Raw genomic sequence first — 15,682 nt, 5'->3', positions numbered from 1 at the left:
AGGTGCTTTAGACCACTGAGCCATCTCACCAGCCCATCCTTAAGTATTTTGGCTCATAGTTGGTTGAACCCAAAATGCTGGTGGTGATTAGCATGGCTTACCTACCAGTCATTGATTACAAGAATAGTGGCATCTTGTACAAAGCTGTGTAGAGGATTGCTGGTGGCTACATGGAAATGTGTATTGACTGAGTCAGGGTTTCTTGGTTGTGTGAGAAACTTGGAGAAGTCGAGCGGATTTGTTTTCAGCCATCTCTGACCCTACAGGAGACTGTTGTTCTAGCAGAGCCCCTTGCTCTGCAGGCTGGATTTCCCAGGTATCATCACAGGGCAAGTCCTGAGCACTTCACCATCATTTCTGTGAAAACAAGAGATGATTGAATCAGTCAAGCATACTATCGAACTTACTACATATGAGGAATATTTTTCTGGAAATAACTATTTTATAACATATAATTAGTAGCTGGAGATTAAAGCGCCTGCAAGCAGGTGCAGAGGCAAGTGGTTTGCTCTCCGTGCTGGCCCCATCCCTGGGGCCCAAGGAGATGGCAGTTGAGATTGGGCAGTTGAGATTGGGCGTGGTGGCACGCGTCTGTAATCCCAGCTCTTGGGAGGCTATAAACAGGTGGATCACTATGAGTCTGATCTAGTAGTGAGACTCTGAACACCCTGTAGACCCTTCTCTAAAATAAAAAAATAAATTAGTAGCTGCATGTGATGATGCACACCTGTGATCCCAGCACTCAGGAGGCTGAGGCAGGAGGATTGCTGAGTTCAAGGCCAGCCAGTAATACATAGTGGGTTTAAGGCCAGTCTGAATTACGTTTGAGGCCCCGTCTCAAAAAAAAAACCCAGAACAAACAACTAGTAAAAGTGTTACTTTACATTTTGCAAGTCTGTTTGGTAGCTAAATGTCTAGCATTTGATATAAAGAATCAAAGGGAAAACTGTGTTACTGAGCTTAGTGAGTTTTCTTCCTTGACAGGCCCTTAATGTGTAGTCTGAAACACTCAGAAAGGTGCTTTGGGGCTGGGCTGATAGCTCCATGGAATAAGTACTTCCTTGGCCAGCGCAAGGGCCTGAGTTCAATCCCTGGTTCTGAAAAAAGAAAAAAAAAAAAAAAAGTACGTGCTTTGTGGACTTGGAGGTGGTAGGGTCAGTTGAGCACTCTCTGGGGGGAGTACACCTGCCCTTGTTACCAAGTCTTGGCCAAGGATTAGCATTTGTGGGACAGTGCTCAGCCAGTTTGTTGGATGATGAATTTAACCCCGAGAGACTTTTGGGCCAGTTTCACTTCTGGTGCATTACTCAACTGTAGTTAAGGAAAAATTGTATAATGTAGTTTAGCTCAAGGTGGTTGAACTAGGTTCTTCTCTGAACCTGGGAATGGGGAGATGGCTCAGTAGAATAAGTGCTTCCCTGGCAAGCTCAAGGGCCTGAGTTCAATCCCTAGTTCCACAAAACAAAACAAAACAAAACAAAACAAAACAACACAACACAGAACCACCTAGCACTTCAATGATTATTGAAAATCCAAATTGAGGGCTGGGGAAATAGCTTGATGGTCTAAGTGCCTGCTTGACAAGTGCAAGGACTTGGGTTTGATTCCCTGATACTGCATGCTGTGCCAACCACTGAAACTGGGCATGGTGGTTCAGGCCTGTAATCCCAGCACAAAGGAGGCTGACACAGGAGAATTGCTACAAGTCCGAGCTGCTTAGCAAGACCCTGTACATAATAAAATAAGTAAAAGATTAAAAAAAATTAAAAAATATACTAGTTGAAGTTTGATATGTGTACTCTAAGAGTTGTCCTGTCAGCAGATGTTCATTGCTTGAAAGGAAATTGTATTTAATCAAAGTACTTTAGAGCACTGTGTATAACAGATGACAGGAAACTTAAAGCAACTCACCAGTATCTGTTTCTTCTCTCAGTTTATCCTCAGCTGTTGTGAAGGAGAAGACCTCCCACATCACTGTAGATATGGACAAAGAAGAAAAGAAAACTATCAACCACAGTCAAGAAGATGAAATGGTAACTGGCTTAGAGTGTTTAGCCAGGAAGTGGGAAGAACTGTCATTGTTTATTTTGGGGAGTAGAGTTTCCTCACCCTTTGGTTCCTTTTTTGTTTTGTTTTTGTTTTTTGTGACAGGATTAGTTATGTAGTTTAGGCTGTCCTTTAACTCTCTATATAACTCACAGAGATCCTCCTGCCTCAGTCTTCTGAGTGCTGGGATTACAGGCATGTGCCACTGTGCTGGACTTTATCATTCTGTTTTTGGATTGAGATTATGTGCTATCTCTGTGTTTACATGTTACATACATGTTTTAATGTGTAGTTCTTTTTCCATTGTAATTCCTTTTTCACTTGTCAGTTGTTAGAATTCAGAGGAAGCCAGGTGCAGTGGTGCGTGCCTGTAATCCCAGCTACTCAGAAGGCTGAGGCAAGGCTACAAATTAAAGGTCAGCCTGGGCAATTTAGTCAGACTGTATAAAATAAAGAATAACAAGAGCTGCGTAAGATATGGGCATACACTCGGTGGTAGAGTGCACCTGGATTTGATCCATCCCTAGTATCGAAAACAAATAGGGCTGGCCAGATAGCTCAGCGGACTAAAGTGCCTGCTTAGGCAGGCAAGCAACTCAGGGTTCAATACCCCCAGTGTGCCATGCCACCCCCGCTCCGGGGTGCACTGAGACAGTGACTGAGAGTGGGCGTGGTGGTGTGCACCTGTAATCCCAACACTTGGGAGACTGAAAACAGGAGGATTACTACAAGTCCGAACTGAGTATTGAGACCCTGTAGACCCTGTACTAAATACATAAAAAAAAAATAAATAAATAAAATTCAAGAGGAAAGAAGTATGTTGTTTTGCATTTGTTGGTTTAAGATGTTAGCTAACACAAATATCCTTTAAAAAAAAAAAGCCACCTGAATTTAGATTAAGGTGTTTAAAATTAGCTTAATTAAAATAATTTATGGGCTGGGGAGCTAGCTTAATGGTCTAAGTGCCTACCTGGCAAGCGCAAGGTCCCGAGTTTGATCTCTGATCTCTGTTACTGAGTGCTGTGCTGACCCCAGGTCCCTGGACATGCTGAGTGGCGCCAAAAGTGGGCATAGTGGAGCACACCTGTAATCTCAGCGCTGGGGAGGCTGAGACAGGAGAATCAGGACAAGTCCGAGCTGCGTAGCAAGACGTTGTATCAAAAGAAAAAACAAAAACAACAAAAAACCCAAGCTTAAAACCTATCCTATCTAATTGCAGTGTTAAAATCTGTGTTATACTTTATAACACAAATAAGATGTTAGTGGGCTGGGGCGATAGAGTCAGATCATTGCTTGCCTGGTAAGTGCAAGGTCCTGAGTTCAACTCCTGGTACTGCAAAAACAAAACAAAAAAAAGATGTTAATGAAAAAAACTGTTAAAATCCTATAACTGAGTTTAACTAATAGCTGTGCAACAGTGTTTATCTTTTGATTTTAACAAATTACCAGGAGGCTCACAATAGCGAAAACTGAATGGAGAGTATACAGGAATGCTCATATTTTTGCAGCTCTTCTTCCTCCTCTCCCTCCTCCCCCTCCTATTTTAGGGAAAGGTCTACAGAGTGTTCAGGGTCTCATTACTAGATGGGACTCGTAATGATCTGCGGGACTCGTAATGATCTGCCTGTTTACAGCCTCCCAAGAACTGGGATTACAGGCATGCGCCACCATGCCTAATCTCTGCAGCTTTTCTATAAATCAGAATTTATTCCAGATTAAAGAGGCTCCTTAACATAAGTCTGCCTCATAGCAGTGTTAATTCTGGAAGAGTTTAAAAGATACAGTATGAAAGAATGAAATTAGAAATATTGTAAGACAAACTGAAAATACTATAAGTGGGAAGAAACTATGAGCATACTGTGTCACGAAAGAACTTAATAAAAATATCAATTATAAAATTATAAATTTACTTAAAAGAATAATTTTGACCACAGTCTTGTCAGAAACAAAATGTAAAAGTAAATTATAGAATGAGAAAACATGTATAGCTTATGTGACAAGATACCAGTGTCCATCATGGAAACATTTTGAACTTACTCATTACTGAACATTTCTGAACTTACTCGTTACTGTGTATTAACCCTGTGGTCACCATGTCTGGGCAGGAGGTTTATGGCTATAATTTATGTCGCTGGAAGCTCGCTGTCGTGGCTTTGGGTGTGATCTGCACTGGCGGGTTTCTCCTCCTCCTCCTCTACTGGATGCCAGAGTGGCGTGTGAAAGCGACCTGCGTCCGAGCTGCGGTCAAGGACTGCGAGGTGGTGCTGCTGAGGACAACTGTACGTCCACAGGGTTCTTGGAGCTGATTTTTCGCGTACACTTTGTTCAAAATGCTATCCGAATGGCCCACGCTCCCCGGGTATGATGGGGAATGTTGAGTCTAGTGTCTCTGTTTGACCTTGTTAGTATAGTGGTTAGAAGTTATAGGGAACTTAGAGAAGATCGGGCCTTCCATCTATGGCTTCCAGTGTCCTAGGCCCGGACTTCTCGTTGGCCAGGAGACCTGGATGTCCATTATGTGGTGCTGCCTTATCTAAGACTTATTTTAGTGTCAAATTTTTTTAACAGTATTAGCTAGAAATTTGTAATAAATATATTTATCAGTGCATACACTTATCACATCTTTATTCTTGTAAGACTTTTTAAAGGCCTAAATACAAGCATTTTGTAAGAGGTTTGATATCTATTAGCAGATAGATAGCAAATGAAAGAATTACTCCTTGATTTTTTTTTTTTTTGTTTGGTTTGATTTTCTTTTTTTTTGAGAAAGTCTCACCTTGTTGTAGTTTAGGTTGGCCTTGAACTTTGAAATTATAGGTGTGTTCCACCACATCCAGTCTCAAGTGATCTTTTGTGGAATATGCTGTTTGTACTAGTTTAGTGTGTCATGAAATGGGAAGTTCTTCTTGAGTTTGTTTTTGTCTAACATTTAATAAGTAGAAAGTGATGTTCTCAATTAGAGATAAGTAGGTAAACAGTGGAAATTAAATAAAAATATAGATAGGTAATTACATAATCATTCTTTTTCTCTCTTTCAAGGATGAATTCAGAATGTGGTTTTGTGCAAAAATTCGCTTGCTTTCTTTGGAGAGTGACTCTTTTTCAAATTCCAAATCCATAGTTAATGAGGTTTGCAAGGGCCGTGGAGTTCACTTAACTGAGCCTCCAGCTAGAGAAGATCGGCGTGAGCCCAGTAAATATTTACAGACTCATTCACAGCAGGTATTGGACCTAGTGTCACAGTGTTTTGAGGAAACCAGAATTGTTAACTTTTCTTAGTAGCATGTAAATCTTATAATTTTGTGCAATTGCTACTTGAGGTAAATTTTTGTGTGTGTAGTACTGTTACTGTGCCTCTGACCTATATCCCCAGCCCTGTAGCACTGTTATTAAACACAAGGTGTTAATAGACACAGATTACCTGCTAATTCAAGTGGTGGTAAATGCTTTCATGTAACATTTTTGTGTGTTCTGCAGATTCGTTATTTCACCCACCATAGTGTAAAATATTTCTGGGATGATACCATTCACAATTTTGATTTTTTAAAGTAAGTATCTTACTTTTTTTTTTTTTTTTTGGATTATATTCTCAAAATGTTGTAGGTAGAAAAGAATATATATTTTTTAAAGATGAGTCCATTCTAATGTTACATAAAATTGAAGAGATATTTATTGTATAACTTATATTCATTTTTCCATTTAAAAACTTTACTTTGAAGACTAATATGACCATTTAAAAATAAATACCCCCTACAAGTTGTACCCTCGCAAACTCTACTTAAAAGTTATAAGCTGGGTGGGAGAGATAGCTCAGTGGCATAAGCGTTTGCCTATTAAGCACAAGGTCCCCAAGTTTGAAGCCCCATGCTGGACCACAAGGAAAAAAAAAAAAAAGCTGTATGATGCAAAACTCCTTATAGTTCTGAGTTATTTTTACTTTGACATGAGAACATAGCCTATGTTTTAACTTAGGTTTTTGTATGTGTGGTGTGGGAGATCAAACCTTGCACCCTAAGCAGGTGCTCTATACTGAAATGCACCCCCAGGCTCTGTGTTTTAATTTTTAGTATCTGAATTACTGCTTCCTAATCTGTTGACCATCCCATCCAGTTGTGCTGGTGTATGAAGAGTCAAATAATAAGACAGACAAACTTACTTTACTGTGTGGATCAAAACATGAGACATTGTTGAATGTCTAAAGCCTCTGGATAGGAGAATTGGAGTAAACTTCCAAAATTTTTTGAAGAGCTCAAACAGTGTTACCAAATGATGATTAAAATTTTTTGTTCTTATCTGTTCCATTCTTTTTTAAAAAGATAGTTGGTATTTTACCCAGGTTGGCCTTTAACTCTTGGGCTCATGTGATTTTTTTTCTGTGTTAGCCTTCCAAGAATTCTATTTTTATTGCTATTACAGTGGTTGTTATAATCATTCATTAAATATCAGCTTTAAAGTGCTATAGGAGTTCTTAGTTCTAGCAGTTAAAGATTCATAAATTGTTAAAAGAATGCAGTGCCTTTATTTTTCCTTAGATACACTTAAAAATGGGAATATTGTGGAATAGGCCTGGGTATTTTCAAATACCTACATCTACAGATACTTTCTGATCAAGTGGGAACCATTGTTTTAAAGAAAATTGCCAGTGGCCCACCATTTTGTTAAAAAGTGTTATTTTGGTCCTTTCTCCCTTCTGAACAATTTATTTACTTAAGTGGGTAAAAATATCAAGTATTTTCCATGGTCTCTAAACCATAGAAACTTGTAGCAATAGAGCATGGAGCTTAGCTTTCTATTTGAAAAAAGTAGGAAAGTATTGAAATGAAGTATGAGTATGATTCTCTGTTTTATAGTTCTATCTATGACCAGTAGTAGTTAAAATAAGCATTCTTAAGACATTTGGGGGAAAAGCAGATACGTTAGTTGGGTCCCAGTTAGGCTCGTTAGAGGTGCCCAGTGTTTCCGTGACTCACAAATTCTGTGTTTCTCACCTAGGTCTGCCCTTTTTCAAGGGAGAATTAGGATTGGTGCTTTGTGGAGACAGATGCAAATGAATAGGATTTTTTAGTGTGAAGCTAAAATTGTAAAGGATAAACTGTAGATAAAAAGTAAAATTTTTTTTCTTTAGTTTGGAATTGTCAAGTTATTTGTGCTTTACTGTAAATTGTTGTTTAATTATTGACTCTTACAACTCTGGATAGCCTTAAAGGATAATGAATGATATTACTTGAACTTGAGTATGTAGAGCCATCTTGCCATGGAATGCATTGGATAACTTAGTTGTCATGTCTGAGGCTTAGACTGCTTAATAATGTTTATCCTAAGAATTTGAGATTTTAAAATTCTCATTCTCTCTAAATTTTTGTTACAAGTTTCTAAGAAGTTTTGTAAGGAAGTTACATTTCTAAAATCAGACGTGTAGAGAAATGAGGCATTAAGATATTTGGCTATTTTAAACTTTGTTTAAAGTAAAAACTTTGGATTTATTTAGGGGACTGGATGAAGGTGTTTCTTGTACGTCAATTTATGAAAAGCATAGTGCAGGACTGACAAAGGGGATGCATGCCTACAGGTAACTTTTATCCAACTAAAGTTAGATCTGTTCTCAAAGTTCCTAAATTGAGACATGTATGTAGTCATCCCTTTACTATATAGTACCTGTTAACAGGTTTTAAATATCACAGATGAGTTGAGAACTGATTATTTTATGCAAATAAATCATGAAAATGTTAAAGCTAATTATTGAAGTTTCTATCTTTGAAATTCCAGTTTCATCTCTCTGAAAGGTACACAGCTTCCCACAATTTAATATCGTTGAAAATGGGGTGTGGTGTATTTGCTGGAGTGTCATTATTTGCTTGAGAAAAAGTTTTATCTTTTTGGTCTTATGTGAAATAGTGGTATGTCTTGTAAACTGATAAAATCTTGGATTTTTTTGAAATATATTGTGATTGTAGACGTGAATTTAGATTTTTTTTTTTTTTTTTTTTGTGAAACCGGGGATTGAACTCAGGCCCTTACGCTGAAGCACTTACTCTACTGAGCCATCTACCTGGCCCCATGAATTTAAATTTTTTTTTTAATTTTTATTTATTTATTTATTTATTTATATTTTTGTGTGTGTGTGTCCAGCTCAGCCCACCAGGGGGCGGGGCGGGCTGGCATGTGGTGCTGGGGGATTGAACCGCGGTCCCTGTGCTTTGCTCAGCTTAGCTTGTTCTAAGTAGGTGCTTTAGACCACTGAGCCATCTCACCAGCCCCATGAATTTAAATTTACCACAGTGAAAACTTATAAATTGGGAGTCATCGTTTTTTCATTGTTATTTTTTGTTAAAGCATAAAAGTATGCTATTCTATTAGACATTTTAAAGAAAAATGCCAGTTTTGCATTAAATTAGAATTTTTCTTTTAGTATTTCTCTATCATGTTGTTTGAAAGGTACAATGAAAGGAGACATTCAGGCTTAGATTCTGTAAAAGGAGAAATTATTGCAGTATTAAGTACAAAGATAAAGAATGAACTTGTTTTCTTTTTGACAGTATTGGGGATTGAACCAAGAGTGTTTGCACTGAGATGGATCCCCATCATGGTTTGTTTTTATGATGCTCAGGCTGGGCTTAAACTTGAGCTCCTGCTATGTCTATGTCAGGGAATATTGATTGGGCTTATAGGCAGCAGCAGCACCACACTAGGCTGAGCAGTGATTTGAAAGCATATTTTTTCTAAGAGTCAAATGTATAATCTTCTGAAATAAACACTCTCAATACAGTATTCTTCTTAGAAAAGTAGCATAGGAATTTCTTACATCTCTTTCTATTTCAGAGTTACCATTCAAACTTTGTGATGACCTATTTTGTTCACAGGTAGAACAGACAGCCTTTTGCTTACATGGTTATTAATTAGTGAGAAAGTTACATGTCATTTACTAAAGGTGTGAGATAATGAAATAAAATGCAAGTAGTACAGTTATACATTGCTGACTTCCTCGATTTACATACTACAGGTAGAGAGGAGTCTTTAGTGTGAAAAGCATGAATTCAAGTTATCCCATGGTGTGAACTTACCTAATGCAACATGTTTCCTGCATTATGCCATTTTACGTTATATACTGAAATGCAATTATTGTGTTTTCCTGTTATAGAAAATTGCTTTATGGAATAAATGAAATCACTGTGAAAGTGCCTTCTGTTTTTAAGCTTCTAATTAAAGAGGTAAGACTGTTGTATATAGCTCAGCATTTGAAATCAATAGATTTATCAATTTGGAAAGTCATGGTTAATGAGATAGTCTTGGTTTTCTGTTTCCTAACTTCTCTTCGCTTGCCATTTTACTTGTGAGAGTAAAAATATGCTCTGTGAGGGAATTTTTGGGGATGAATTTTATTTTGTCTAATTTAGTTTTTCTTATCCTCTTAAAAATATATCATGTTTTCTTCTCATGGTGTTTGGTGCCTTACCAGACTGAGAGCATTAGAAGAAGGTAAAAGCATAGGAACATGGTGTGATGATGTGAGGAAGTAGCGCAGTGAGAACTCAGTTGTGCGGTGCCCGAGAGGCGAATGAAGGATCCTAGCCCAGAAAGGACCAGAGCACATGGCTTTGACTAGGCACCAAAGTGGGCAGTCTTTGTTCTGCATCTTGGCTGTCATTCTGGGGTTAGGTGTAATTGTAAATGGGTGAATACTTTTGAGTGGCCATGTAACATATGCATTCTGTAGCATAGTGTGATGATGAAGGATTGGCAATGTTTTTTTTTTGGTGTTGTTGTTTCATTGGTGACTTTTTTGTTTTTTTTTTTTTTTTTTTTTTTCAGAGCTGGGGATTGAGTTCAGGCCCTTCACCATGTGAGGCCTGAGTGTACAACCCCCACTCTCGCAGCACCCCAGACTCACACACTGCCATCCTAGTAGTCAGCTTCGAGTTTCGGAAACACTTTCTCTGAAAAGATTTGGGTGCTCCTAAGTACAAGGCCAGCCTGGACAGCTAACCAATTTAATGAGACCTAGTCTCAAAAAATAAAAGGCTAAGGCTGTAGGTAGTGTGAGGTCCTGGGCTCCCTCACCAGTGCCCCCCTCCAACACCTTTCTAAGTTGTTCTTTTATTTATACACTTAGAAAAGTTTTCTAATTATTTCATTTAATTTTGAGGTAAAGTGGTACTATATCAGAGTGCTTTGGAAAAGTATAGAAGCTTCAATTTTATGACTTGGGGAGGGTATTGGAGATGTGATTGACATGTATGAGGCCCTGGTTTAATCTCCGTTTCTGCCTCTCCCTCCTCCAAATAAATTTTTTTAAAAAGACATCAAGAGTTTATTAATAAAGTTGATAAAATACAATGAAACTTGGGTAGATCAAGTTTTTTTTTTTTTTTTTTTTTTTTTTTTTAATGTATTTGGTTGTTTTGTTTTGTCAAGAATGAAACTTAAGACCTTGTGCTTCCCAGGCAGGTGCTGTGCCACTGAGTTCAATCCCCAGCCCCATAAATGAAGTTTTTCGTCAAGGATCTGTTACTTATTTTCACTCAGAATTTAGTTCTTACTATTTTCTAGTTAGAAAGCACAACAGTTTGGCCCATCATCTCATATTCGTCTTTCCTTTGCAGCCCAGTGAACTTTTGACATACATTTCTGTTCTGCATTAATAAGTAAATATTTATTTTGTTTGGTGAAAAGTTTGATATCTTTTATTAACCCAGAGCATAGTAATTAATGCAGATAAATGCACTTTATTCATAAAGCAAAACAGAACAGCTAAATTCACATCAGCTTATTCTAGCTGAGTCTATGTTTAGTTTTGGTATGAGTCTAAATGAATACATAAACTTTAAATGTAAGTTAGCCAAATTATAGTGGTGGACTGGTAAAGAATACTACATACGTCCTGCTCCTCATGGTGTGTGTTGTCCTTGGTTACTATAGAGCTTATCCTATATGTACCTGGGTGGTTACTTTTCAAGTGAACATGTAAAGATATGGTGTAAGTATCTCATTGAATTTGTCTTTAATCTTATATTTTTTAGGTTCTGAACCCATTTTACATTTTCCAGCTATTTAGCGTTATATTGTGGAGCACCAATGAATACTACTACTATGCTTTAGCCATTGTGATTATGTCCCTGGTATCCATTGTAACCTCACTGTATTCCATTAGAAAGGTAAGTCAATTTATTACGAGCTTCACACAGTGTTTATGTTCTGTGATAACATGTGAGGTATGCAGAGTAGTGATGGGCTCAGAGTAAATGTTCAGGGCCATGACTAACTTACTCGCCTGGATGTAGACTTTTGTCTCTTTCTGCTGCTTTAGTTGGGGGAGACAGATGCCTTCTAGAGTCAGCTCACTGGCTGCCTGCTTTGAAGCTGAGGGACCTGGCCTTGGTTGTCACAGACTGCAGCACTGAGAGGCTGATTCCTTGTCTCCAGGCCTTCTCAGACTGCTTCTCTTTCCTAAGCTAAAACAGTGAATATTGCTTTTGACTCTTAGTATGGTATGAAGGCAGAACACCAGGCACTTACTATATTAGTGTATTTTATTTCTAGTATGCTGCGTTTCAGGGTCTTGAGGAGTGGGTTCATCTGGCTCGTTTGGTTTTTTTTTCTCCCCTTTTTAGCAATATGTTATGTTGCATGACATGGTGGCAACTCATAGTACCGTGAGAGTTTCAGTGTGCAGAGTAAATGAAGGTAAGTACTTTGGTGAGTGTTCAAAGAGTAAACCCCGAACCTCCAAACCATTAAGTACTGTTGTGTGAAGTAGGCCTAGTGCATTTATTCATACACATATACAGACACACTCACACATAGTCATTTAAGAATTGAAAGTGCATGTTTAGATTCCCAAGTTTTCGTCAAAACTGTTCACTTATATTTCTCTATATCTCTATCTCTTGTCTGTCTGTCTACTTAATTTTTCCAGTACTGAGGATTGAAAGTAGGGCCTTTGCATTCAGCTCTATCTCCAGCCATTTTTTATTTTGAGGCGGGGTCTCATGTCATTGCTCCAGCCAGTCTTGTACTTGGCATTCTTCTGTCTGAGGCTCACAGAGTGCTGTGATTATAGGTGTGCACTGCCATACCCAGCTTCTTTTTTTAATAGTCTTGCCAGAAGGACAGATGATGAACAGTACCAATAAGCATGATAAATGTGATGTTAGGGCAAGGTGAGAGAACTCACATACTAGGGAAAGCTTATTTACTGTTTTGCCAGGGATGGGTTTTATTTTTAAGGAGGCATACAGGGATTTATTAGGAAGAATTTAAAGTACACACTCAAAATGGACTGCAGGGCCAGGGAAGATAGCTCAATGGCATAAGCACCTGCCTCACAAGTGCAAGGTCCTGAGTTTGATCACAAACACAAAAAATGGACTGCAGACCCTCCAAAAAAGGCCAGAGATCGCTGTTTTGATGAAGTAATGTTACTTGGTTACTATTTGAATTAGCTATATAAGTAGATGAGAAGTTGGGACAGTTAGGGTGATCGACCTGAAATTAGAGATGGATGGTGCAGCCATTATAAAACCTGAAAGAAATTCAGCATGGCTCATAGAGTAACTGCATGGATGATGGATGGACAAGGTATTTACTCTCAATCCACGAAGCACTGGAAAGCCATTGAAGGGTGTAAAGCAAGGGACTGCTATGGTCATATTCGTCTTTTGGCAGAGAATCATGACTTCCATGTTTCCACAGGTTTCACAGGGGTGATGCTGAAGCCTGACCTCAGTCAAGATGGGGGTTGTGGAGACCAAGAGAATACAATGGGTTGAGGAGAGACAGCCATGGCATGAGTAGCACCTGGCTATTGATGAGTGTGAATTCCTGGAGAGATGTCAGGATATTAGTGCTGCTAGGTTACATAGAGAAGCATTGGAAGAGACGTAGGATTTCCTGGAAGGCAGATGTTTTGGATGTAAAGTTGGGTGACTGTGCAAGAGACACGGGGGTCAGCACAGCATACTGAGCCTTAAAGGAGGAGCCCACCATCTCTACACAGTCCCAGTCTGTCTCCTATGCCCATGCACCTGTCCTTCCCGTGCTTCCTGGTTGGGGTATCAGCACCCCCTGCTGCAGAGTTGGGGTTGTACACTACCCTTCCTGCTCTGCAGTGCTGAAGATCTTTTTTCCTCCTCACCCTCTGTATAGCTTGCAGAAACCTTCATACTTGTGGTCTACTGGAAAGGACTGGAATTTCAACCTATGAGGGTTTTTTTTTGTTTGTTTTGTTTTTTTTTTGTATTAGGACTGGAATTTCAAGAGCTGCTAAGGCTTCAAGAAAAGTCAGTCAGTGTATTTTATTTTTAAAAATCTTTTTATTTATTTTTTAAATGTATTTAGTATAGGGTCTACAGAGTCTCACTACTCAGATCAGACTTGTAGTGATCCTCCTATTTTCAGACTCCCAAAGTACTGAGATTACAGGTGTGCACCACCATGCCCCGGGAACAGGGCAGGCACGGCACACCAGGGATCAAACCCCAGTCCCTGCGTCTGCCTACGCAGGTGCTTTAATCTGGTGAGCTATCTGGCCAGTCTTAATCAGTGTATTTTAAAATAGAGGTTTTAAGATAGTACATCTATATTTTAAATACTGTTCATTAAAGTTATTTCAGTAATATTTAGTAGTCTTTTTTTCTTAGAATATTTGTCCTTCAGACCAGCAGCACAAAACAATAGTTTTTCCCTCATGCATATATTTACTTTTTTTTTTCCGGAACCGGGATTGAACTCAGGCCCCTGTGCTTGCTAGGGAAGCGCTTACTGTACTGAGCCATCTCCCTGGCCCTCATGCATATATTTACAAATGAATGTTACTTCTGAGAGCAGCATTACTTAAATCTGAGGGGGAAAACAGTATGAGGAAGAAAAAGAATGCCTAAATGCAAGGTCACCTGAAAGAACCCCTCCCCCATTATTTTCGTGTCTTTTTGAGACAGGGTCTCAACATGTAGTTCAGATTGGCCTTGAACTCTCTGTGTAGCCCATGTTGGCCTCCAACACAGCAGTTCTCCAACCTCAGCCTCCCCAGTGCTTTAATTGCAGGTGTGCGCCTGTATCCCTGGCCAAGAAAGGCCTTTTTCTCTGAGATGCTTTTAAAGTTTTAGTTAAATTTCCAGGGAGATATTATAGTGTTTAATTTATTTAATACATGTATGGATTTTGTGGTACTGAGCATGAAATACAGAGCCTCACATATGCTAGGAAAATGCTGTACTACAAAGCTGCAAATCCAGCCCTATTTAACAAGTTATAGTCATACTGAAAATAATCTTAAAAATCCTAAGGGTGGGCTGGCCAGATAGCTCAGTGAATTAAAGCGTGCTGTCGTGGCCCTGCCCCCAAGACTCCCTGAGAAGGAGATTGAGGCATGGTGGCGTGTGCCTGTAATCCCAGCACTTGGGATGGTGAAAATAGGATCACTACAAGTCCAGTCTGTGTAGTGAGATCCTGTAGACACTGTACTAAATACATTAAATTAAAAAAAAAAGAGGGACATTGAGAAAGCAGTGAGATGTTTTATAAATAGTGGCAGTCAGGAGAATATTGTAAATATGCTATCGAAAAGAATGTGCTAAAATTTTTCCAAGTTTCCTTCTGTTTCCATGGCATTACGGAAACCAGAGTTTATTTCACCTGTTTGAGCAGGCCTGGCTGTTGGGACCCACGGTGTTTATTTTCTGAGCTGGCTGATGCCTGAGATCAGTGGGCAGTTGTCATGAGCATCAGAGTGCAGAGGGATGTGGCATCACTCGTGCTTGTTAGGAACCTCACCCTGTTCTGAACCCTGTTACCTAACCCTATTTGTCAGAAATTTTTTTTTTTTAAATATTTATTTATTTATTTTGTGTGTGTGTGGCCAGCTCAGCCCACTAGGGGGCGGGGCTGGCTGGCATGTGGCGCTGGGGGTTTGAACCGCGGTCCCTGTGCTTTGCTTGGCTTAGCTTGTTCTAAATAGGTGCTCTAGACCACTGAGCCATCTCACCAGCCCCAGAATTTTCTATTTGTGGGGACTTCTGTATTAACCCTATTCAGTTATTAATTCTGGGGGATTAGGAGTCCTTTGTGTAGACGATTTGTTCCTAACTTAGTGAATATTGGTCTCATGTTTTTTTTCTTTATATTCAGAAATAGAAGAAATCTTTTCTACTGACCTTGTGCCAGGAGATGTCATGGTTATTCCCATGAATGGGACAGTCATGCCTTGTGATGCAGTTCTTGTTAGTGGCACTTGCATTGTGAATGAGAGCATGTTAACAGGTGAGTGAAACTGAGTAATCGGCATGGCATGTTTATTCGGAATGGTGATAAATAATGTTAAGTAGTTACTGCTAAAATTCTGTCAAAATCAGTCTGTCCTTTGTATTCTTTATTGGCTGTTGGAGATTTTTCCCCCCTAGGTAGTGTGACCTTGTATCCTATGTGGTAGGTTTTGGCTGCCTGTCCCATCTGTCTCTGCTACTCCTGGCATGAGGAAATGGTGTAAGAGAAGGAGGAACAGTTGCTGTAGAGAATATGGAATATTCACTTCCCTCCTTGATTTGTAAAAAGGCTAAATAAGGATTTTATATTTTCATTAAAGTGGAGAGAAATAGATTTTCAAATGACCTCTCTTTGCAAATTTCTAATCTTTTTTTTTTTT

The 15,682-nt window shown here is 39.0% G+C and overlaps 1 protein-coding gene across 7 annotated transcripts in view; it reads left to right on the top strand.

The window, feature by feature from the left end:
• Atp13a3 (ATPase 13A3) overlaps positions 1 to 15,682 on the top strand; it is an 88,604-nt gene that overhangs the window by 21,388 nt on the left and 51,534 nt on the right. For 5 of the 7 annotated variants that reach the window (XM_023704125.1, XM_023704121.1, XM_023704122.1 and 2 more), the window contains 9 exons: positions 1,934 to 2,033; positions 4,152 to 4,325; positions 5,086 to 5,268; positions 5,524 to 5,594; positions 7,535 to 7,615; positions 9,185 to 9,254; positions 11,064 to 11,198; positions 11,655 to 11,727; positions 15,169 to 15,300. In XM_023704125.1, coding sequence (XP_023559893.1) covers positions 1,983 to 2,033; positions 4,152 to 4,325; positions 5,086 to 5,268; positions 5,524 to 5,594; positions 7,535 to 7,615; positions 9,185 to 9,254; positions 11,064 to 11,198; positions 11,655 to 11,727; positions 15,169 to 15,300 — 970 coding nt within the window. In that variant the 5' untranslated portion in view covers positions 1,934 to 1,982. The other 2 variants (XM_023704124.1, XM_023704126.1) reach the window with 2 other exon arrangements.

This window comes from Octodon degus, unplaced genomic scaffold (genome assembly GCF_000260255.1).
Source record: "Octodon degus isolate 3935 unplaced genomic scaffold, OctDeg1.0 scaffold00189, whole genome shotgun sequence".
In the NCBI taxonomy this organism is placed as follows: Eukaryota; Metazoa; Chordata; class Mammalia; order Rodentia; family Octodontidae; genus Octodon; species Octodon degus.
This window is presented reverse-complemented; position numbering and strand designations above follow the sequence as displayed.